At 38.8% G+C, this 23,600-nt stretch overlaps 2 protein-coding genes and 1 pseudogene across 3 annotated transcripts; 1 reads left to right on the top strand and 2 right to left on the bottom strand.

Moving 5' to 3' along the window:
• Positions 1–3,155: 3,155 nt before the first annotated feature.
• Positions 3,156–20,571, bottom strand: LOC127931423 (4-galactosyl-N-acetylglucosaminide 3-alpha-L-fucosyltransferase 9-like). 2 transcript variants are annotated; one of them, XM_052524050.1, is made up of 2 exons: positions 20,471–20,571; positions 3,156–5,800 (listed from the first exon to the last, which is right to left on the bottom strand). In XM_052524050.1, exon 2 carries the CDS (start codon positions 5,791–5,793, stop codon positions 4,681–4,683), a length of 1,113 nt encoding a protein of 370 aa, XP_052380010.1. In that variant the 5' UTR covers positions 5,794–5,800; positions 20,471–20,571; the 3' UTR covers positions 3,156–4,680. The 2 variants fall into 2 exon arrangements, with proteins under 2 accessions (XP_052380010.1, XP_052380009.1); XM_052524049.1 differs by lacking the exon at positions 20,471–20,571 and adding an exon at positions 6,348–6,476.
• LOC118387217 (4-galactosyl-N-acetylglucosaminide 3-alpha-L-fucosyltransferase 9-like) lies at positions 9,061–12,850 on the top strand (annotated as a pseudogene).
• Positions 18,100–20,571, bottom strand: LOC118383332 (4-galactosyl-N-acetylglucosaminide 3-alpha-L-fucosyltransferase 9-like). Its single transcript, XM_035769891.2, has 2 exons — positions 20,471–20,571; positions 18,100–19,944 (listed from the first exon to the last, which is right to left on the bottom strand). The coding sequence occupies exon 2, from the start codon at positions 19,935–19,937 to the stop codon at positions 18,825–18,827; it is 1,113 nt and encodes a 370-aa protein (XP_035625784.2). The 5' UTR covers positions 19,938–19,944; positions 20,471–20,571; the 3' UTR covers positions 18,100–18,824.
• Positions 20,572–23,600: the final 3,029 nt, after the last annotated feature.

Genomic DNA, 23,600 nt, shown 5'->3' with positions numbered 1-23,600 from the left:
AATTAAAGTAGTTGGCAATATCAGGGGGCTTTGTGATAAATGAGCCATCTGATTCAATGAATGATGGAGCCGAGTTGGCTTTTTTCCCAAAAATGTCATTTAAGATGCTCCAAAGCTTTTGCTATCATTGTTTATATAATTTATCTTTGTTTCATAGTATAGTTTATTTTTTTTTATCACAGTCACATGATTTCTTAATTTGCAGTACGTTTGCCATACCTTTCGACCTCCTCCCTCTCAACCATACCATTTTTCAATTCCTCATCAATCCATGGGGATTTAACAGTTTTACAGTCCTTTTCTTAATGGGTGTGTACTTATTAGTAACTGGAATAAGCAATTTCATAAATGTGTCAAGTGCAGCGTCTGGTTGCTCCTCATTACACACCACAGAGCAGCAAATATTCTTTACATCATCAATATATTAATCACCACAACTTATTGTATGGTCCAGGCTTTGGAACTTTGGTTTTCCTAGATATGGATATTATATTGTGATCACTACATCCTATGGATTTGGTTTCTGCTTTAGAGCAAATTTCTACCGCATTAGTAAAGATGTGATCAATACATGTTGATGATTTCATTCCTGTGCTGTTTGTAAATACCCTCGTAGGTTGACTGACAACCTGAAGCAGGTTGCAGGCACTGGTTACAGTTTGAAGATTTTTCTTGAGAGGGTAGTTTGATGAGTGCCAGTCAATATGTAAATCACCCAGAAAATATACTTCTCTGTTGATATCAGATACATTATCAAACATTTCACACATATTATCCAGATACTGGCTGTAGGCACTTGGTGGTCTGTAGCAGCCTCCCACAAGAATGGGCTTTAGGTGAGTTAGATGAACCTGTAGTCATATTACTTCAACAGTATTTAACATTCGATTGTCTCTAAGCTGTACAGGAGTGTGATTCTTTATATAGACCGCAACACCGCCCCCTTCGGCATTTCTGTCTTTTCGGTAAATGTTATAACCCTGTATTGCTACCACTGTATCATTAAAGGTATTATCTAAGTGAGTTTCAGAGATAGTCAGAATATGAATGTCATCTGTTACTAGCAACTATTGACTACATGGACCTTGTTTCTCAGGCTGCATATGTAATATGGGCTATTTTTTGCACTTTTCTGGGTTGCTTGATTGTTTTTACTTAATGCTTCTGATCAATTTGATGTTATTTTAACGGACAAAAAATGTGCTTTTCTTTCAAAAACATGGACATTTCTAAGTGACCCCAATTTTTTTAAACAGTAGTGTACTTCAGACTCCAGAAATAAACATCTAATTCTTGTTAGATCCCTTATTCAACCCTCTGTTACTTGTTAATGGGACCAACTGACATTCATTCACTCACAAACTCCCTCTTTCACTCAGTCACCAGGGGTGGAAAGCGTACTGAAATATCCTACTCAAGTAGAAGTACTAATAACATTTGACACAAGTAGAAATAAAATATAATGCAAGTCATTTATACTGCAAAACATTATCTTTATGCATTATTTGATGTACTTAGGAAAAGCAAATAGTCTTGTCCCAGTAGTGATGAATAGAGTTGTAGTGCCATTGGGGTTTAAAAAATATCCATCTATTATTTTGATTTGCAAGAAAGTAAACAAAAGTATGTATTACATTGCGTAGATAGATAAAAACTAAAAATATACTTTTTTAAACAAATAATATGGCCCTAAGGTTTATGTCATTGTTGTATCACTCATTAGAAAAATATTCAAGGACCTTGAACATTCCCTTCATTGGCAAACTGTTATCGGGGAGGGGTCTATATTAAAAGAAAAGTATTAGCTAATCACAACCTTTTAGTACGTCATAAATTTGCTGATTCCATTAATAAATGTTGTGTGACTAAGTAGCGTCAATGTTTCTCAGTTTAAATGAAGGGAAATTACAATTATAAAAATGAATAATCATTTCACTCTAGTCAATTATATTTAAATGGTTAATGACCTTGGAATTGAGCATCTGTGGCCTACACTTAATAAAATCCTCAATTACCTAAAAATGTGTCATCGGTGTTACCATCATTACTGTTACTACTCCTACTGGTGGCACAATGTTATCATAATGGTAAAAAATGATTTAAAGTCATTAAGCGGACATATTAGTTGATTCAGAATGGATGTACCCAAATCAATTTAAAAACTAAACATTCTTGAAAAATGTACTTAATTTTCTTCCAAATGCTACAACCAAATGCCACCACAATTCAGGAACAACCCATCTAGGTGTGATACAATGTGACCCAGGAGAACAGAAAAGCTCCTCTAATTAAACACTCTTTGCTCTCTGACAACACAACCTCAAACTTGTGACATTTTAGACATCAAAACTCTCTTTACTGTCTTGCAATATTAGAAGAAAATCTAATTTGCAATCGTGCTCGACGCCACGGTAGTCTCCATGCACTGTGACGCAGGCAAAACATTTGATCCAGCGTTTTCTGTAATTATATTAATCCATTCTACTGCTGAAATCATATATGTTAGCAAGCAGTTCACCAAAACAGAGAAAATACAACCAGACGCTTCAGAATATTTATGTGGTATATGTAAAAGTAAATATATTTGCTGATTAAGTCAAATACCATTTCAGGTGATAAATGTGAATTTAATATGCTCAACTAAAGTACCACTTGTAAGGGTAGTGGAGAATATTACCAGGGACAACATCCCTTGTCTCTTTTTGCTATGTGTTAAAGAGAGTGAAATGTGTACATCCCATAATATAAAACGTTTCCAAGATGCTGGATCCGGGAGGAAGACATTGATGAAATAAAATGTATTTATAAAGCATTTTTAAAATCAGTAGATGTCACGAAGTGTTGTACAGAAACCCTGCCTAAAACCCCAAACAGCCTAAAACTCCAAACAGCAAGCAATGCAGATGTAGAAGCAGATTCAGTGCTTTACTTGGGCAGGAGCTCACCAGAGCGGAGTACCAGCACCTCAAATGTTCCTCTTATAGAATATTAGCTCAAAAGTATTGTGGAGCTCCTGCACCTAAATATAAAATACCGGCAACCAAAATGAGTACCGGCACCTATTTCAGTCTAAGTCAAGCACTGTATATATTATAAATCCACACACTGGTACAGTATACTGTAAACCCCAATGCATTTTGAACTCAAATACTCAGTCAATGAAAAGTTATTTATTTATTAAAATGTTTATGTAGCACAAACTCAAAACTAAAACAAGTGTTTTTGCATGTACATTGAGTCATTGATGGATTAATGCTATGCTACACATTTATGCTACACATAAATAACATACATTTTTCTAAATTAATCCAATCATTTTTTGCACTCATTACTGAAATGGGTGTTCCAATTTACATGGTTAATAGATATCCTAACTCTGTCTGGATTCCAATAGGATTTATACGTCACTTTGCAAGCCAGCACAATGTGACTTGCAGGAGGGGTTTCAAAATGATGGTACATTTCACAGGTTTTTCAGGAATCCCAGTTGGAAGATTCCAGGAAATCCTTCAACCAGGATTTTTTGAAAATGTGGTAAAGTTACTGGAATTTCACTAGACCTCAAAATAAGGCCTTACTGGATATGTAATGTGTTGTCATTAAGAGTTGAACTATAAAGACAACATTTGCCTAGGAACTCACTCAGTGAAGGCCACCCACACAACTAAAAATGAGTGAATTCAACAACCATGTCGCTGTCACGAACAAATACAGTCATGGATGGTACAGTAACTCTGCAATTCACTCAAAGACTAGGCACACTGGGAAATTATATTGGAGGCATTACTCAAATGTCATATAAACAGCAATAAAATGATACAACTCAAATCTGGACCCTCTACAACACGTCAAACTAATTCCATGGAGGACAGAGTATCAGTGGGTTTCTGCTCCACCCTTGCCCTTGATTGATGAATTAAGGTCACTAATTAGTAAGGAACTCCTCTCATCTGGGTGTCTAGGTCATCATTGAAAGGAAAACCCCCAAAACATGGCCCTCCCTGGAATGAGTTTGACCCTGCCCTAAAGGGTCACAGTGACTATCGGTGTGAGTAATGACTACAAAATCACTTTAAGTAATTGTATTCAGACATAGTAGCCCTTTCCTGCAATCAATTACCAAAGTGCCGTCTTTGATCTCATGGGTGGAATGTTATAATTTTTCAACAGACTAAAATCTAGTGTTTCTATGTCAAACCATTTCCTTATAGTTCAGTCTTCTGTGATGAATATAAAATGTAATCTTGAGATTCAAAGTGAAAATGTAATACATTTCAACTCTATATCTGACATGGAACAGGTTTCTTCTTTTTTAAGCCCTTAACCATGTGTGTGAGGTGTATAGTTTGGTTTTTAACGTAGATTTGTTTAAGACTACCAAGAATAGCTGTGTGATCAGCTGATTTTGCCAACTGTAGTAAAATGTCAAGTGCAATGGGTTCCTTAAAAGTTTTGAGTAATGACAGGACATTTGGGTTTACAGTGTTTTCTGCTTCCAACGTGTTTAATAAAAAATATAAAACAATCTTCCCCAAAACTTTGAATGCCCATCCATTGAATTGATACACATATTTTGAATCAAGATATCCCCAAATTCGAGTACACTTTTAAAATTGTATTCCGTTTACGTAGCTAAGCTAAAATGATATTTTCTGTGCTTACAAAATGATGGCTAAACCGTCATCCAAAGTACCATTCATAAAGGTTGTGGACAACATTGTAATATCCTTTGTCTCTTGCCATGTATTCACAGGCTAAACAAACAGGTTGAATAAACTCTTCCTGCATTGTCAGGAGGTGGGGTTTGGCATTAAGGTACCTCCTCCAGGTGAAGTAACTTACATACATCTCATCATTCTTGTCCAGTTGGAGGAGGAAGTCAGCCAGTGCCTTTGCATTAGTAAAGTCATTTACATGAATGAAAGAACCAGCTGGGAAAAACTGTTCATAGTTCTCTCTGGGTGGGCCCATGACTACTGGTATGGTTCCTGCTACAAGTGGTCCGTTAACCTTTTCTGTGATGTAGTCTCTGTGGATTGAATTCTCAAATGCAAGGTAGAATTTACAGCTAGCAAGGGTTGAGTAATAGTCCTCATACTTCAAACGACTCCCTGTAAAAGCAGCACCAAAAATATGTATCTTGATGTGTTTGGCCAGCTCTTGATAGTACTTTGCTCTGGTTCCTGTCCCAGTTGCAGGATTGTTGTTGCTCACAATCCAACAAACCAATTTATCCTTCTTGGGCAGCACAAACTCACTGTCCTTTTCATTCTTCACGGTTGTCAATTCATTTCGCACTGTGATGTCAGCATCTCGTCTATAGCTCAAAGTGAGGTTAAATAGATTTTCCAGACCTGGTATTCTGGCGGTATTTGTTGGTGATTCCACATGAAACCAGATCCATTTCTGAAAATGTGGGCGAGGAGACTGAGGCAGGTTCTTCAGGTCCCAGCTGATGTCTCTGTGAAAAACCACCACTCCCTCTGCTTTGTCATAAAGGGATCTGTCATCTGTCAGAACACAGCTATCGATGTTGAAATGGGTTTTGCAGATTTCAAAATTCCATCTTACACCCAGTGGCCAGAACCAGAGCAACACAAGCGGCTTTTCCACAGGCATTTTGGTAGATGAGGTAACATCTCCCTTTGCCAAAAATGGCAAATCCTCCAACCGAGATGAACATGCAGTAGATGAGGGTTGAAAGTAAACAAAAAATAGTACCACTGAACACAAAACCCCAAGAGCAGCTATCAGAGTTAGATGATGTCTTCGGTTGGAAGTTGTTGATGACATGTTTGTCCTGTAAGAAAGAAACACACCTACATTTTAGACGTTATAAGTATATGAAAAGGAACAATGTGAAAATTGACTATGACATCAGAATGAGTTTCTATATTATACAACAGGTGGTTCTAATCCTTAATGCTGATTGGTTCAAACCGCATTTCAGCCTGTGTCTATTCCACAAGTTACCACCGGCTAAATCTATGACGTTAAAATGCCTTTTTTCTCTCTTCAATCTAACTCAAATTCACTCATAATCAGTGTATGGTGAGTCACACAGTTTTTCTGAAGGTTTCTATCAGTTTTTACTGCACAAACACAGAATAATGACAGTCATTAAGAAAAGGAAATTGTAAAGGCTATTATTAGCAGTGCTAGCATGTTCAGTGTACTCAAGTTCGTTAACATTATCCTGAGGACAGGTTAGACTGCATAAAGGTATATGCCTGCATTCTCCTAAACAACGCTAAACATTTGAACAGAGCATGTTAAGTTTATAGAACATCGTTAAATCGAGATCAGGTTTGAGAAAGTTTTGAGAAAGAAAATTAACCATTCCTTACCATTTAGAGGCCTCTTGTTAGTGTTAGGGTTTGCCATCCATGTAAATCCATGCATTAGATTTCAACCAGACTAGTGACGAGGTGTGGCACAACTGTCATCATGCCTTTTCATGGGAAATGCAAAAGAACCTGCCTGACAACAAGAGGTTGATCCTTTCAGAGCTTTACATTTCTTGGAACCTAATCATCCTCATAATACATTTTTTTATGAAACCTTCACACAACCAGGAAAATACCCTTGAGGATTAAAACTTGTTTTGCAAGGGGGATCTCGGTAACAGCAATTAGGTGTTACCGTGTAGCCTTGCCAACTTAAAGCTGGGGAACGAATAGTATGTTAAGGGTGTCGTGGAAATGTCCTTAATTACCAAATGATGAGAGAGCAAATCACACACCAGTCAGAGTTATGCTTAATCTTCACCTTTAATAATAATTAAGCTTTTGCAATAGTATTTTGACTTTCAACAGTTCAGTATCTCTAATGAAAAGTTGAGAGTGGTCAACATAATGGCAACTGGGATCCTTTATAGCAAAAATCCACCCCCCTAGACGACATGACAAACCACAGGTCTTAGGAACTTACACAAAGAAAGACTTTACTTCAGAGAGGAATATCCCCTAGCCAGACAGAGTTGGCTATAAATTATCATTCAGTTTGGTCTCCTAAACAAAGCTCTTATCTCGTCCTTGGTACAAAATGGTACCAAGACATTACCCCCACCCTATGATATATATCAAATTGTCATTTAGATACAACCAATTTTAAATACAACCAATCCTGGACAAGCTCACGGAGAGGAGAGTGAGGCTATAGGTCAAGATAGGAGCAACAAAAGAGGGAGCATAGAATGTACCCTATTCAAATCCTGCCTCTGCCAGAAATAACATTTCTTAACAACTATAGTTTCTAAAAATGTTATTATATTTCACATAGGTGAATTTAAGAGAACCTAAGTTAATATAATGATTATGGTGACATAATCATAAGATTTATAAGTGTTTTTCTAATGTGGTTTGTTTCTTACTGGACTATATTCTCATTACTATACTCCGTGGCAGAACACTGACAATCCTTTCTTGCAGGAAATCACACACAGAACGAGAAGTATGGCTGGTGCCATTGTCATATGCTGGAAGGTCATGTCAGGATGAGCCTGCAGTAAGGGTACCACATGAGGGAGGAGAATGTCTTCCCTGTAACGCACAGTGTTGGGATTGCCTGCAATGACAACAAGCTCATTCCAATGATGCTGTGACACACCGCTCCAGACCACGATGGACCCTCCACCTCCAAATCGATCCCACTCCAGAGTACAGGCCTCAATGTAACGCTCATTTCTTTGATGATAAACATGAATCCGACCATCAACCCTGGTGAGACAAAACCACGACTCGACAGTGAAGAGCACTTTTTGGCAGTCCTGTCTGGTCCAGTGATGCTGGGTTTGTGCCCATAGGCGACATTGTTGCCGGTGATGTCTGCCTTACAACAGGCCTTCAAGCCCTCAGCCCAGCCTCTCTCAACCTATTACGGACATTCTGAGCACTGATGGAGGGATTGTGCGTTCCTGGTGTAACTCGGGCAGTTGTTGTTGCCATCCTGTACCTGTCCCGCAGGTGTGATGTTCAGATGTACAGATCCTGTGAAGGTGTTTTTACACGTTGGTCTGCCACTGCGAGAACGATCAGCTGTCCGTCCTGTCTCCCTGGAGCGCTGACTTAGGCGTCTCACAGTATGAACATTGCAATTTATTGCCCTGGCCACATCTGCAGTCGTCATGCCTCCTTGCAACATGCCTAAGGCACGTTTATGTAGATGAGCAGGGGCACTGGGCATCTTTCTTTTGGTGTTTTTCATAGTCAGTAGAAAGGCCTCTTTAGTGTCCTACGTTTTCATAACTGTGACCTAACAGCCTGTAAGCTGTTAGTGTCTTAATGACTGTTCAACAGGTGCATGTTCACTAATTGTTTATGGTTCTTTGAACAAGCATGGGAAACACTGTTTAAACCCTTTACATTGAAGTTATTTAGATTTTTCCGAATTATCTTTGAAAGACAGGGTCCTGAAAAAGGGCCGTTTCTTTTTTTGCTGAGTGTAATTGGATGAACGGGAGTATAGTACAGTAATAAACCAACCTCATTAGAACAACACTTCTATATGTTATGATTTTGCTCCCATAATTGTTATATTGTCTCAGGTGGTCTTACATTTCACCAATGTTAAAATAACACTTTTGGAAACTATAATTTTTGTTTGTAAATGTAATTTCTGGCCAATGCAGGATTCGAACTGGGGACCTTCGGATCCACTCTTCCGGTTCAAATACAGGAAAAATACAAATACAAAAATGTTTGTTTTTTAATTTGTCATAATAAATAATGAATAATAAACACTTGCATTATGAAGAACCCTCAACTTTTCCCTTTTTATTAGTTCCTCTCTTTTTCAATTTGTTCCCCATTTCCCCCCCTCAACACCCTATTGTTCCCCAGCTTTGAGGTGGCAAGTCTCGATGGTAACACCTAATGCTATTACCCAGGTCCCCCTTGCAAAAGAGGTTTCTAACCTCAAGGGTATTTTACTGGTTGTATAAAGGCTAAATAAAAATATAATGACAATGATTAGGTTCCATGAAATGTAATGTTCTGAACAGGTCATCCTCAAGTTGTCAGACAGGTTCTTTAGCATTTCCAATGAAAAGGCATGATGACACAGGTGTGCCACACCTCGTCACTACTCTGGTTGAAATCTAGTACATGGATGCCAGACCCTAACAAGAGCCCTCTAATGGTAAGGAATGGTTTATTTTCATTCTCAAAACTGATTTCAGTGTTAAGTGTTTAAAACATCTTGATTTAAAGACATTCTGTAAACTAAACATGCGCTGTTCAAAAGTTTAGCGTTGTTTAGGAGAATGCAGCCATACACCTTTATGCAGTCTAACCTGTCCTCAGGATAATGTCAACTAACTTGAGGAAGTAAGGATTTCGTAAGTAAGCATTTCACTGTAAGTGTCACGCCTTGGTCTTGGTATTTTGTGTTTTCTTTCTTTATTTGGTCAGGCCAGGGTGTGACATGGGTTATTGTGGTGTGTTTTTTGTCTTGGGGTTTTGTGGGGTGACTAATTAGTCTATGGCTGCCTGAGGCGGTTCTCAATCAGAGTCAGGTGATTTATCGTTGTCTCTGATTGGGAACCATATTTAGGCAGCCATATTCTGTGAGTGTTTTTGTGGGTGATTGTTTCTGTATTTGTGTTTGCACCAGATAGGGCTGTTTCGGTTTTCATTATTTCATTTAGTTATTTTTGTCGTTTCTGTATGTATAGGTTTTTCTTCATTAAAATATCATGAATCATCATCACGCTGCATTTTGGTCCGATCCTTGTTCTACCTCTTCGTCAGAGGAGGAGATAGAAGAGAACCGTTACAGTAAGGTCTACTACACCTGTTGTATTCTGCGCATGTGACTAATACAATTTGATTTGACACTTTACAGGGGAAGGTTTGGCCGGGGTAGGCCGTCATTGTAAAATAATTATTTGTTCTTAACAGACTTGCCTAGTTAAATAAAGGTTAAATAAAAATACACACTGATTATAGAAGAATTTGAGTCGGATGGAACGGAGTAAATTGGCATTTTTAGCACCGACTGGAATGCGGTTTTAACCAATCAGCATTCAGGATTAGAACGTCACGTTGTATAATCAGAACATAAAGCAACACGTTAAATCTTTTCAAGCTGTTCCTTTTTATATACTTATAACGTCTAAAATGTAGGTGTGTTTCTTTCTTACAGGACAAACATGTCATCAACAACTTCCAACCGAAGACATCATCTAACTCTGATAGCTGCTCTTGGGGTTTTGTGTTTACTTTCTACCATCATCTACTGAATGCCCATCTCAATTGGAATTTGCAATTTTTGGCAAAGGGAGATGTTTCGTCATCTACCGAAAAGACAAAAAAAGCCAGTGGAAAAGCTGTTTGTGTTGCTCTGGTTCTGGCCATTAGGTGTGAGATGGAATTTTTAATTCTGGAAAACCCATTTCAACATCGATAGCTGTTTTCTGACAGAAGGAGTAGTTATTTTTCACCAAGTAATCAGCTGGAACATGAAGAATGTGCCTCAGTCTCTTCGTCCACCTTTTTCAGAAATGGATCTGGTCTCCTATGGAATCACCAACACATACTGCCAGAATACAAGATGAGCTAAATACGAGATGCTGACATCACAGAGCAAAATGAATTAACAACGGTGAAGACTGAAAAGGACAGTGAGTTTGTTTATAGTCCTGCTTTTACAGGGAGTCGTTTGAAGTATGAGGAGTATTACTCAACCCTTGCTAGCTGTAAGTTCTACCTTGCATTTGAGAATTCAATCCACAGAGACTACATCACAGAAAAGGTGAACGGACCACTTGTAGCAGGAACCGTACCAGTAGTCATGGGCCCAACCAGAGAGAACTATGAACAGTTTATCCCAGCTGGTTCTTTCATTCATGTAAATGACTTTACTGATGCAAAGGCACTGGCTGACTTACTCCTCCAATTGGACAAGAATGATGAGATGTAAATAAGTTACTTCACTTGGAGGAGGTACCTTAATGCCAAGCCCCACCTCCTGACAATGCAGGAAGAGTTTATTCAACCAGTTTGTTTAGCCTCTTTTTTATTTTTATTTTATTTCACCTTTATTTAACCAGGTAGGCTAGTTGAGAACAAGTTCTCATTTGCAACTGCGACCTGGCCAAGATAAAGCATAGCAGTGTGAACAGACAACACAGAGTTACACATGGAGTAAACAATTAACAAGTCAATAACACAGTAGGAAAAAAAGGAGAGTCTATATACATTGTGTGCAAAAGGCATGAGGAGGTAGGCGAATAATTACAATTTTGCAGATTAACACTGGAGTGATAAATGATCAGATGGTCATGTACAGGTAGAGATATTGGTGTGCAAAAGAGCAGAAAAGTAAATAAATAAAAACAGTATGGGGATGAGGTAGGTGAAAATGGGTGGGCTATTTACCAATAGACTATGTACAGCTGCAGCGATCGGTTAGCTGCTCAGATAGCAGATGTTTGAAGTTGGTGAGGGAGATAAAAGTCTCCAACTTCAGTGATTTTTGCAATTCGTTCCAGTCACAGGCAGCAGAGTACTGGAACGAAAGGCGGCCAAATGAGGTGTTGGCTTGATCAGTGAGATACACCTGCTGGAGCGCGTGCTACGGATAGGTGTTGCCATCGTGACCAGTGAACTGAGATAAGGTGGAGCTTTACCTAGCATGGACTTGTAGATGACCTGGAGACAGTGGGTCTGGCGACGAATATGTAGCGAGGGCCAGCCGACTAGAGCATACAAGTCGCAGTGGTGGGTGGTTTAAGGTGCTTTAGTGAACGCATGGCCAGAGACAAAGGATATTACAATGTTGTCCACAACCTTTATGAATGGTACTTTGGATGAGTGTTTAGCCCAAATTTTGTAAGAACAGAAAATATAATTTTAGCTTATAGCTAAGGAATTTTGATGCAAACTATTTTGGTATCAATTTAAAGGATGGGTATTCAAGGTATAAGGGTTATTTTTTATATTTTATTAAACACTTTGGAAGCAGAAAACACTGTAAACTCCAATGTGCTGTCATTACTCAAAACTTTTAAGGAACCCATTGCACTTAAATAAAACCTTTTACTGCAGTGGGCTAAATCAGCTGGTCACAGTGATTCTTTGTGGTCCTTAACAAATCTACTTTGAAACCAAAGTATACACCTCCCACACATGGTTAAGGGCTTATAAAAAAGAAGACACCTGTACCATGTCAGAAAGAGTTGAAATGTGTTAAATTGAGTTTCTATCCCAATTTTACCATTTTAATTACATCACAGAAGACTAAACTGTGACAAAACAGCTTAACATAGAAACACCTGGTTTGTCTTTTTGGTCTCCAATCAAGTTGTAGAAACATCTAAAAAACGATTAATGGAAACAGGATGCACCTGAGCTCAATTTTGAGTCTCATAACAACGGGTCTGAATGCGTATGTAAATAAGGTTAATTCATCGTTATAAATGTGCAAAAAACTCACCCATTCACACTGTCCCTCACTCACTCACAAACTCCCTATTTCACTGTCTCCAAGGGTGTCAAGAGTTCTGAAATATACTACAAGTAAAAGTACTGTTACTTTAATGAAATTGTACTCAAGTAGAAGTAAAATGTTATAATAAAAAAAGTGCAAGTGCTCAGAGAACCTGCTCAATTACTGTAACAATAGTACAACTTTGCTTAGGACAATGAAGTCCTTCCTGTTTGGCCCTGTCCGGGGGTATCATCGGATGGGGCAACAGTGTCTCCTGACCCCTCCTGTCTCAGCCTCCAGTATTTATGCTGCAGTAGTTTATGTGTCGAGGGGCTAGGGTCGGTTTGTTATATCTGGAGTACTTCTCCTGTCTTATCCGGTGTCCTGTGTGAATTTAAGTATGCTCTCTCTAATTCTCTCTTTCTCTCAGAGGACCTGAGCCCTAGGACAATGCCTCAGGACTACCTGGCATGATGACTCCTTGCTATCCCCAGTCCACCTGGCCGTGCTGCTGCTCCAGTTTCAACTGTTCTGCCTGCGGCTATGGAATCCTGACCTGTTCACCAGACGTGCTGCCTGTCCCAGACCTGCTGTTTTCAACTCTCTAGAGACAGCAGGAGTGGAAGACATACTCTTAATGATCGGCTATGAAAAGCCAACTGACATTTACTCCTGAGGTGCTGACTTGCTGCACCCTCGACAACTACTGTGATTATTATTATTTGACCATGCTGGTCATTTATGAACGTTTGAACATCTTGGCCATGTTCTGTTATAATCTCCACCCGACTGGCCACCCCTTATAGCCTGGTTCCTCTCTAGGTTTCTTCCTAGATTTTGGCCTTTCTACCTTTTTTTCCTAGCCACCATGCTTCTACACCTGCATTGCTTGCTGTTTGGGGTTTTAGGCTGGGTTTCTGTACAGCACTTTTAGATATCAGCTGATATACAAAGGGCTATATAAATATGTTTGATTTGATTTGACTATGCCTGTCTGTCTACACAAAGCTACCAATGTGTGGTTAAGGGCAGTTTAAAACAATAAAGCCAATGGATGAGGAAGTGGTGCATGGCGTGTGTGTGTGTACTGGTATGACTGGAGAAACAACTTCTGATTGGGCAGTCCATCCAGGAAAAGGTTCTCTGTCAGTGGTCCTTTACTGAACTCTTTCATATATTTAAGTGTAAGACAACAAAAAAACATTCCACCTCGTGGCAGACAAACAACATTTATATACAATAAAAGACTAAACAAAACACGAACTATTGACAATAGCACAAATAACAGAAATAGTGATATAGTTAGTTTGGGTCCTTTACAGCACTGCCCATATACACAAAACATTAGGAAAACTTGCTCTTTTCTTGACTGACCAGCTGAACACCATGATCCCTTATGGATGTCACTTATTGATGTCAGCCAGTGTAGGGGAAGAGTCAAGAATCCATTTTTAAGCCTTGAAACAACTGAGACACAGATTGTGTATGTGTGCTATTCAGTGGTTGAATGGCACAACACTAAATATTTAAGTGGCTTTGAATGGGTATAGTAGTAGCTGCAAGACGCCCCGGTTTGAGTGTGTCAAGAACTGCAACGCTTCTGGGTTTCTCACACTCAACAGTTTCCTGTGTATATCAAGAATGGTCCACCACCAGAAGAACATCCAGCCAACTTGACATAACTGTGGGAGGCATTGGAGTCAACATGGGCCAGCATCCCTGTGGAATGCTTTTGATACCTTGTAGAGTCCATGCCCCGATGAATTGAGGCTGTTCTGAGGCCAAAAGAGGGTGCAGCGCAGTATTAGGAAGGTGTTCCTAATGTTTGGTACACTCAGTGTAACTGGGCAGTAGTCCAGGTGTGATAAAACTAGGTGCTGTAGGACTTATTTGGTTGATTGTAAGGTCAAGAAAGAAGAGCAGCGCTTTATCACAGACAGACCTCTCCCCATCTTAGTAACCATTGTATCAATATGTTTTGATCATGTCAGTTTACAATCTAGGGTTACAGTTTAGTCTCCTCAATTGTCACATTATTCATTATACGATTTAAATTAGGTTTATTGTTGAGCAAATTATTTGTTCCAAATACAATGCCTTTAGTTTTTTAATATCTTTTTTAGCTTATTACTAGCCCCCCATTCTAAAGCTGAATGATGCTCTGTTAAGGGTCGCAGTTGCTTCATTTGCTGTGGTAGCTGATGTGTATAACATTGAGTCATCAGCGTACATACAGTGCATTTGGAAAGTATTCAGAACCCTTGACTTTTCACACATTTTGTTACGTTACAGCCTTATTCTAAAAATTATCAAAAACATCTATTTACTCAGCAATCTACACACAATGCTCCATAATGAAGCAAAAACTGATTTTAGAACATTTTTGCAAATGTAATAAAAACAGAAATATCTTATTTACATAAGTATTCAGACCCTTTGCTATGAGACTCGAAATTGAGGCCAGGTGCATCCTGATTCCATTGATCATCCTTGAGATGTTTCTACAACTGGATTGGAGTCCACCTATGGTACATTCAATTGACGGGACATGATTTGGAAAGGCACACGTCTATATAAGGTCTTAAAGTTGAAAGCTCATGTCAGAGCAAAAACCAAGCCATGAGGATGAAGGAGTTGTCCATAGAGCTCTGAGACAGGATTGCGTCAAGGCACAGATCTGGGGAAGGGTACCAAAACATTTATGCAGCATTGAGGGTCCCCAAGAACACAATGGCCTCCATCATTCTTAAATGGAAGATGTTTGGAAACACCAAGACCCTTCCTAGAACCCTTCCTAGAACTTGCAACATTTTAGACATCAAAACTCTCTTTACTGTCTGTCTTGCAATATTAGAAGAAAATCTAACTTGCAATCGTGCTCAATGCCATGGTACTCTCCATGTGCTGTGACGCAGGCAAAACATTTGATCCAGCGTTTTCTGTAATTATATTAATCCATTCTACTGCTGAAATCATATACGTTAGCAAACAGTTCACCAAAACAGCCAAGAAAATACAGCCAGACGCTTCATAATATGTATGTGGTATATTTAAAAGTAAATGTATTTGCTGATTAAGTAAAATACCATTTCAGGTGATAAAGGTGAATTTAATACGCTCAACTAAAGTACCACTTGTAAGGGTAGTGGAGAATATTACCAGGGACAACATCCCTTGTCTCTTTTTGCTATGTGTTAAAGAGAGTGAAATGCGTACATCCCATAATATAAAACGTTTCCAAGATGCTGGATCTGGGAGGAAGACATTGATGAAATAAAATGTATTTATAAAGCATTTTTAAAATCAGTAGATGTCACAAAGTGTTGTACAGAAACCCTGCCTAAAACCCCAAACAGCCTAAAACGCCAAACAGCAAGATAATGCAGATGTAGAAGCAGATTCAGTGCTTTACTTGGGCAGGAGCTCACCAGAGCGGAGTACCAGCACCTCAAATGTTCCTCTTATAGAATATAAGCTCAAAAGTATTGTGGAGCTCCTGCACCTAAATATAAAATACCGGCAACCAAAATGAGTATCGGCACCTATTTCAGTCCAAGTCAAGCACTGTATATATTATAAATCCACACACTGGTACAGTATACTGTAAACCCCAATGCATTTTGAACTCAAATACTCAGTCAATGAAAAGTTAGTTATTTATTAAAATGTTTATGTAGCACAAACTCAAAACTAAAACAAGTGTTTTTGCATGTACATTGAGTCATTGATGGATTAATGCTATGCTACACATTTATGCTACACATAAATAACATACATTTTTCTAAACGAATCCAATCATTTAGTTAGATTTTTTTTGCACTCATTACTGAAATGGGTGTTCCAATTTACATGGTTAATAGATATCCTAACTCTGTCTGGATTCCAATAGGAGTTATATGTCACTTTGCAAGCCAGCACAATGTGACTTGCAGGAGGGGTTGCAAAATGATTTACATTTCCCAGGTTTTTCAGGAATACCAGTTGGAAGATTCCTGGAAATCCTTCAACCAGGATTTTTTGAAAATGTGGTAAAGTTACTGGAATTTCACTAGACCTCAAAATAAGGCCTTACTGGATATGTAATGTGTTGTCATTAAGCGTTGAACTATAAAGACAACATTTGCCTAGGAACTCACTCAGTGAAGGCCACCCACACAACTAAAAATGAGTGAATTCAACAACCATGTCTCTGTCACGAACAAATACAGGCATGGATGGTACAGTAATAATAATAATAATAATAATAATATGCCATTTAGCAGACGCTTTTATCCAAAGCGACTTACAGTCATGTGTGCATACATTCTACGTATGGGTGGTCCCGGGAATCGAACCCACTACCCTGGCGTTACAAGCGCCATGCTCTACCAACTGAGCTACAGAAGGACCACTAAGACTTTAAATTCCAGGGCTATCGGGAAACTGGCCCCGAGTCATTTGGTCGTGCTATTAGATGCAGTGATATCACTTAATCTGGTATAAATAAACTTAATATCTGAAATTAATTTGCTGTGTTTTTGATTGAAAGCAATTAGACACTCAAACATCTGTCCCTAGAAATGTTGTGCTTTCAGTTGGTTGAAAGCAGTGAATACATTAGTAATTCAACTAACTTTGCTGTCTTTTTGAATAAAATGTTATTGCTCACAACTTATCACTATGAAATGCCATGGTGTGTGTTTGCAGTGGTGGGAAAAGTACCCTTGTCATACAAAACGATAATATAAAATGAAAGTCACCCAAAAGTCACCCAGTAAAATACTACTTGAGTAAATGTCTAAAATAATGACAGAGTCACCTATGATTCACTAAACAATATTTTGAAAGAGGACGCAAAGTACCTTAATCATATGTTTGTTTCAGTCTCCATCTCCACTAACCAAAGTTAATTGTATGGATATTTTTTCTATTAATAAATGAGCAAGTATCAAAAGTATAAATAATTTAAAATTCTTATATTAAGCAAAAAAAAATATATATATATATATATCATGATCCTCAGTAACTCTGCAATTCACTCAAAGACTAGGCACACTGGGAAATTATATTGGAGGCATTACTCAAATGTCATACAAATGGCAATAAAATGGTACAACTCAAATCTGGACCCTCTACAACACGTGTCAAACTAATTCCATGGAGGACAGAGTATCTGTGGGTTTCTGCTCCACCCACCTGGGTGTCTAGGTCATCATTGAAAGGAAAACCCCAAAACGTGGCCCTCCCTGGAATGAGATTGACATCCCTGCCCTATAGGGTCGGTGTGAGTAATGACTACAAAATCACTTTAAGTAATTGTATTCAGACATAGTAGCCCTTTCCTGCAATCAGTTACCAAAAGTGCCGTCTTTGACCTCATGGATGGAATGTTATACTTTTTCATAAATAATGTTTGATTTTTTTAAACAGACTAAAATCTGGTGTTTCTATGTCAAACCATTTCCTTTTTAGTTCAGTCTTCTGTGATGAATAGAACATGTAATATTGACATTCAAAGTGAAAATGTAATACATTTCAACTCTATATCTGACATGGAACAGGTTTCTTCTTTTTTAAGCCCATAACCATGTGTGTGAGGTGTATAGTTTTGCTTCAAAGTAGATTTGTTTAAGACTAGGTTTTATTTAAGTGCAATGGGTTCCTTAAAAGTTTTGAGTAATGACAGCACATTTTTTTTATTTTTTTTTATTTGTTTTATTTCACCTTTATTTAACCAGGTAGGCTAGTTGAGAACAAGTTCTCATTTGCAACTGCGACCTGGCCAAAATAAAGCATAGCAGTGTGAACAGACAACACAGAGTTACACATGGAGTAAACAATTAACAAGTCAATAACACAGGAGAAAAAAAGGGGGAGTCTATATACAATGTGTGCAAAAGGCATGAGGAGGTAGGCGAATAATTACAATATTGCAGATTAGCACTGGAGTGATAAATGATCAGATGGTCATGTACAGGTAGAGATATTGGTGTGCAAAAGAGCAGAAAAGTAAATAAATAAAAACAGTATAAAAACAGTATGGGAATGAGGTAGGTGAAAATGGGTGGGCTATTTACCAATAGACTATGTACAGCTGCAGCGATCGGTTAGCTGCTCAGATAGCTGATGTTTGAAGTTGGTGAGGGAGATAAAAGTCTCCAACTTCAGCGATTTTTGCAGTTCGTTCCAGTCACAGGCAGCAGAGTACTGGAACGAAAGGCGGCCAAACGCTTCCAAAGCGTTTAATTATTTATTTATTTTAATCTACCCCAAAACCTTGAATCCTTTATCCTTTAAATTGATAAAGTTTTGAAACAAAATATCCCCAAATCCGAAGACACTTTTAAAATTGTATTCCGTTTACGTAGCTAAGGTAAAATGATATTTTCTGTGCTTACAAAACGATGGCTAAACCCTCATCCAAAGTACCATTCATAAAGGTTGTGGACAACATTGTAATATCCTTTGTCTCTTGCCATGTATTCACAGGCTAAACAAACAGGTTGAATAAACTCTTCCTGCATTGTCAGGAGGTGGGGTTTGACATTAAGGTACCTCCTCCAGGTGAAGTAACTTACATACATCTCATCATTCTTGTCCAGTTGGAGGAGGAAGTCAGCCAGTGCCTTTGCATTAGTAAAGTCATTTACATGAATGAAAGAACCAGCTGGGAAAAACTGTTCATAGTTCTCTCTGGGTGGGCCCATGACTACTGGTATGGTTCCTGCTACAAGTGGTCCGTTCACCTTTTCTGTGATGTAGTCTCTGTGGATTGAATTCTCAAATGAAAGGTAGAATTTACAGCTAGCAAGGGTTGAGTAATAGTCCTCATACTTCAAACGACTCCCTGTAAAAGCAGAACCATAAACATGTATCTTGATGTGTTTGACCAACTCTTGATAGTACTTTGCTCTGGTTCCTGTCCCAGTTGAAGGATTGTTGTTGCTCACTATCCAACAAACCAATTTATCCTTCTTGGGCAGCACAAACTCACTGTCCTTTTCATTCTTCACGGTTGTCAATTCATTTCGCACTGTGATGTCAGCATCTCGTCTATAGCTCAAAGTGAGGTTAAATAGATTTTCCAGACCTGGTATTCTGGCGGTATTTGTTGGTGATTCCACATGAAACCAGATCCATTTCTGAAAATGTGGGCGAGGAGACTGAGGCAGGTTCTTCAGGTCCCAGCTGATGCCTTTGTGAAAAATAACCACTCCGTCTGCTTTGTCATAAAGGGATCTGTCATCTGTCAGAACACAGCTATCGATGTTGAAATGGGTTTTGCAGATTTCAAAATTCCATCTTACACCCAGTGGCCAGAACCAGAGCAACACAAGCGGCTTTTCCACAGGCTTTTTGGTAGATGAGGAAACATCTCCCTTTGCCAAAAATGGCAAATCATCTAATCGAGATGGACATGCAGTAGATGAGGGTTGAAAGTAAACAAAAAATAGTACCACTGAACACAAAACCCCAAGAGCAGCTATCAGAGTTAGATGATGTCTTCGGTTGGAAGTTGTTGATGACATGTTTGTCCTGTAAGAAAGAAAGACACCTACATTTTAGACGTTATAAGTATATGAAAAGGAACAATGTGAAAATTGACTATGACATCAGAATGAGTTTCTATATTATACAACAGATTGGTTCAACCAATTCAATTTGATTGGTTCAAACCGCATTTCAGCCGGTGTCTATTCCACAAGTTACCACCGGCTAAATCTATGAAGTTAAAATGCATTTTTTCTCTCTTCCATCTGACTCAAATTCACTCATAATCAGTGTATGGTGAGTCATGCAGTTTTTCTGAAGGTTTCTATCAGTTTTTACTGCACAAACACAGAATAATGACAGTCATTAAGAAAAGGAAATCGTAAAGGATATTATTAGCAGTGCTAGCATGTTCAGTGTACTCAAGTTAGGTAACATTATCCTGAGGACAGGTTAGACTGCATAAAGGTGTATGCCTGCATTCTCCTAAACAACGCTAAACATTTGAACAGAGCATGTTAAGTTTATAGAACATCTTTAAATCAAGATCAGAAAATTAACCATTCCTTACCATTTAGAGGCCTCTTGTTAGTGTTAGGGTTTGCCATCCATGTAAATCCATGCACTAGATTTCAACCAGACTAGTGACGAGGTGTGGCACAACTGTCATCATGCCTTTTCATGGGAAATGCAAAAGAACCTGCCTGACAACAAGAGGTTGATCCTTTCAGAGCTTTACATTTCTTGGAACCTAATCATCCTCATAATACATTTTTTTATGAAACCTTCACACAACCAGGAAAATACCCTTGAGGATTAAAACCAGTTTTGCAAGGGGGATCTGGGTAACAGCAATTAGGTGTTACCATGTAGCCTTGCCAACTCGAAGCTGGGGAACGAATAGTATGTTAAGGGTGTCGTGGAAATTTCCTTAATTACCAAATTATGAGAGAGCAAATCACACAGAGTTATGCTTAATCTTCACCTTTAATAATAATTAAGCTTTTGCAATAGTATTTTGACTTTCAACAGTTCAGTATCTCTAATGAAAAGTTGAGAGTGGTCAACATAATGGCAACTGGGATCCTTTATAGCAAAGATCCACCCCCCTAGACGACATGACAAACCACAGGTCTTAGGAACTTACACAAAGAAAAACTACTTCAGAGAGGAATAAATGGTTTCCAGTTTGCAAAGAGTTAAATAAAGTTTGTTCAGAGCCATCGATGTGTCTGCTTGGGGGGGGATATATACGGCTTTGATTATAATCGAAGAGAATTATCTTGGTAGATAATGCGGTCTACATTTGATTGTGAGGAATTCTAAATCAGGTGAACAGAAGGATTTGAGTTCCTGTATGTTTCTTTCATCACACCATGTCTCGTTAGTCATGAGGCATACGCCCCCGCCACTCTTCTTACCAGAAAGGTGTTTGTTTCTGTCGGCGCGATGCGTGGAGAAACCCGTTGGCTGCACCGCTTCGGATAGCGTCTCTCCAGTGAGCCATGTTTCGGTGAAGCTCAGAACGTTACAGTCTCTGATGTCCCTCTGGAATGCTACCCTTGCTCGGATTTCATCAACCTTGTTGTCAAGAGACTGGACATTAGCAAGAAGAATGCTAGGGAGTGGTGCGCGATGTGCCCGTCTCCGGAGTCTGACCAGAAGACCGCTACGTTTCCCTCTTTTACGAAGTCGTTTTTTTTGGGGGTCGCTGCATGGAATCAATTCCGTTGACCTGTTTGTAAGGCAGAACACAGGATCCGCGTCGCGGAAAACATATTCTTGGTCGTACTGATGGTGAGTTGACGCTGATCTTACATTCAGTAGTTCTTCTCGACTGTATGTAATGAAACCTAAGATGACCTGGGGTCTGCTAAATGACTTAAATGTAAATGTAAATGTAAATGTACTAATGTAAGAAATAACATGTAAAAAAAAAAAAAAAACTGCATAGTTTCCTAGGAACGCGAAGCGAGGCGGCCATCTCTGTCGGCGCCGGAAGTACACACGTGAGTCTATCACAGTGCCAATCGTTTTGTCACCAAAGCCCCATATACTACCCACCACTGCGACCTGTACGCACTCGTTGGCTGGCCCTCGCTTCATACTCATCGCCAAACCCACTGGCTCCAGGTCATCTACAAGACCCTGCTAGGTAAATTCTCCCCTTATCTCAGCTTGCTGGTCACCATAGCAGCACCCACCTGTAGCGCGCGCTCCAGCAGGTATATCTCTCTGGTCACCCTCAAAACCAATTCTTCCTTTGGCCTCCTCTCCTTCCAGTTTTCTACTGCCAATGACTGGAACGAACTACAAAAATCTCTGAAACTGGAAACACTTTTCTCCCTCACTAGCTTTAAGCACCAGCTGTCAGAGCAGCTCACAGATTACTGCACCTGTACATAGCCCATCTATAATTTAGCCCAAACAACTACCTCTCCCCCTACTGTATTTACTGTATTTATTTTTCTCTATCTCTACTTTGCACCTTCTTCCACTGCAAATCGACCATTCCAGTGTTTTACTTTCTATATTGTATTTACTTCTCCACCATGGCCTTTTTTTGCCTTTAGCTCCTTTATCTCACCTCATTTGCTCACATTGTCTATAGACTTATTTTTCTACTGTATTATTGACTGTATGTTTGTTTTACTCCATATGTAACTCTGTGTTGTTGTATGTGTCGAACTGCTTTGCTTTATCTTGGCCAGGTCGCAATTGTAAATGAGGACTTGTTCTCAACTTGCCTACCTGGTTCAATAAAGGTGAAATAAAATAAATAAATAAATAAAATTACAGTAGCCTTGGCTGGCAACAACTACAATATATTTGAACTATTTCTTATTTTGTTTTAATATGTTAAAATGCTATATATGTAAGCACGCAATGGTATGGTCTCTATTAACCAATCCACATGGTGAGTCCAGATAAATGTTTAGAATTGTTTGGTTTAATTCAACCCATTCACATAAAGTGTATCAGTCTCTTATATTCTTCCTTTAGTATTATAGAATGTTTCACATAAACAATGTTCATCCACTAGGAGTAGTGGTATAGTCTTGATAGTCAACACACCAAAAGAAAAGCAACAGTATGGTGCCTCAATAGTCAATGTATACAATCAAACACTGATATACTTTAGATTCCGTCTGATAACACTCAATGAAAATAATAAAGAGCAGTGGACTGATTTCTCCAACCATCAGCATTAAAGACAAAAAGAAACAGTAGTTTCACAAAACCACATACTGTACAGTACTCAAAAAGGCGTAGCAAAGTTTTTCTCACACTCAGTAACCCTCAATAACTAATAGCAAAATAGTTCAACACTAGTTGGTGGAATATCCAAACAGTCACCCAATCCATGACATTGTAGATAATCAACCTCTGATTTGAAAGTATGTCACAAATAAAAAAGTCAATAAAAAAAATAAAGTTCATTTTGTTTCAACTCGGTCCCGTTTAACAAAATAAACCAGCGACTCAAGCCTAAACTATCTTCATTGTCAATGTCATTTCATCTCCCATCATAGAATTCCTTTCGCCGCAAAACATTTGTGGTCTCCTCGCTCCACTTGTAGCGCCGATGAATGAAAATAGTATTACACAGAAAGTCATCCGTTCTCCAGTACACGCTTAGAAAAAAGGGGTCCAAAAGGGTTCCTCAGCTGTCCCCATAGGAGAACCATTTTTGGTTCAAG

This window comes from Oncorhynchus keta, chromosome 8 (genome assembly GCF_023373465.1).
Source record: "Oncorhynchus keta strain PuntledgeMale-10-30-2019 chromosome 8, Oket_V2, whole genome shotgun sequence".
NCBI classification, from domain to species: domain Eukaryota; kingdom Metazoa; phylum Chordata; class Actinopteri; order Salmoniformes; family Salmonidae; genus Oncorhynchus; species Oncorhynchus keta.
This window is presented reverse-complemented; position numbering and strand designations above follow the sequence as displayed.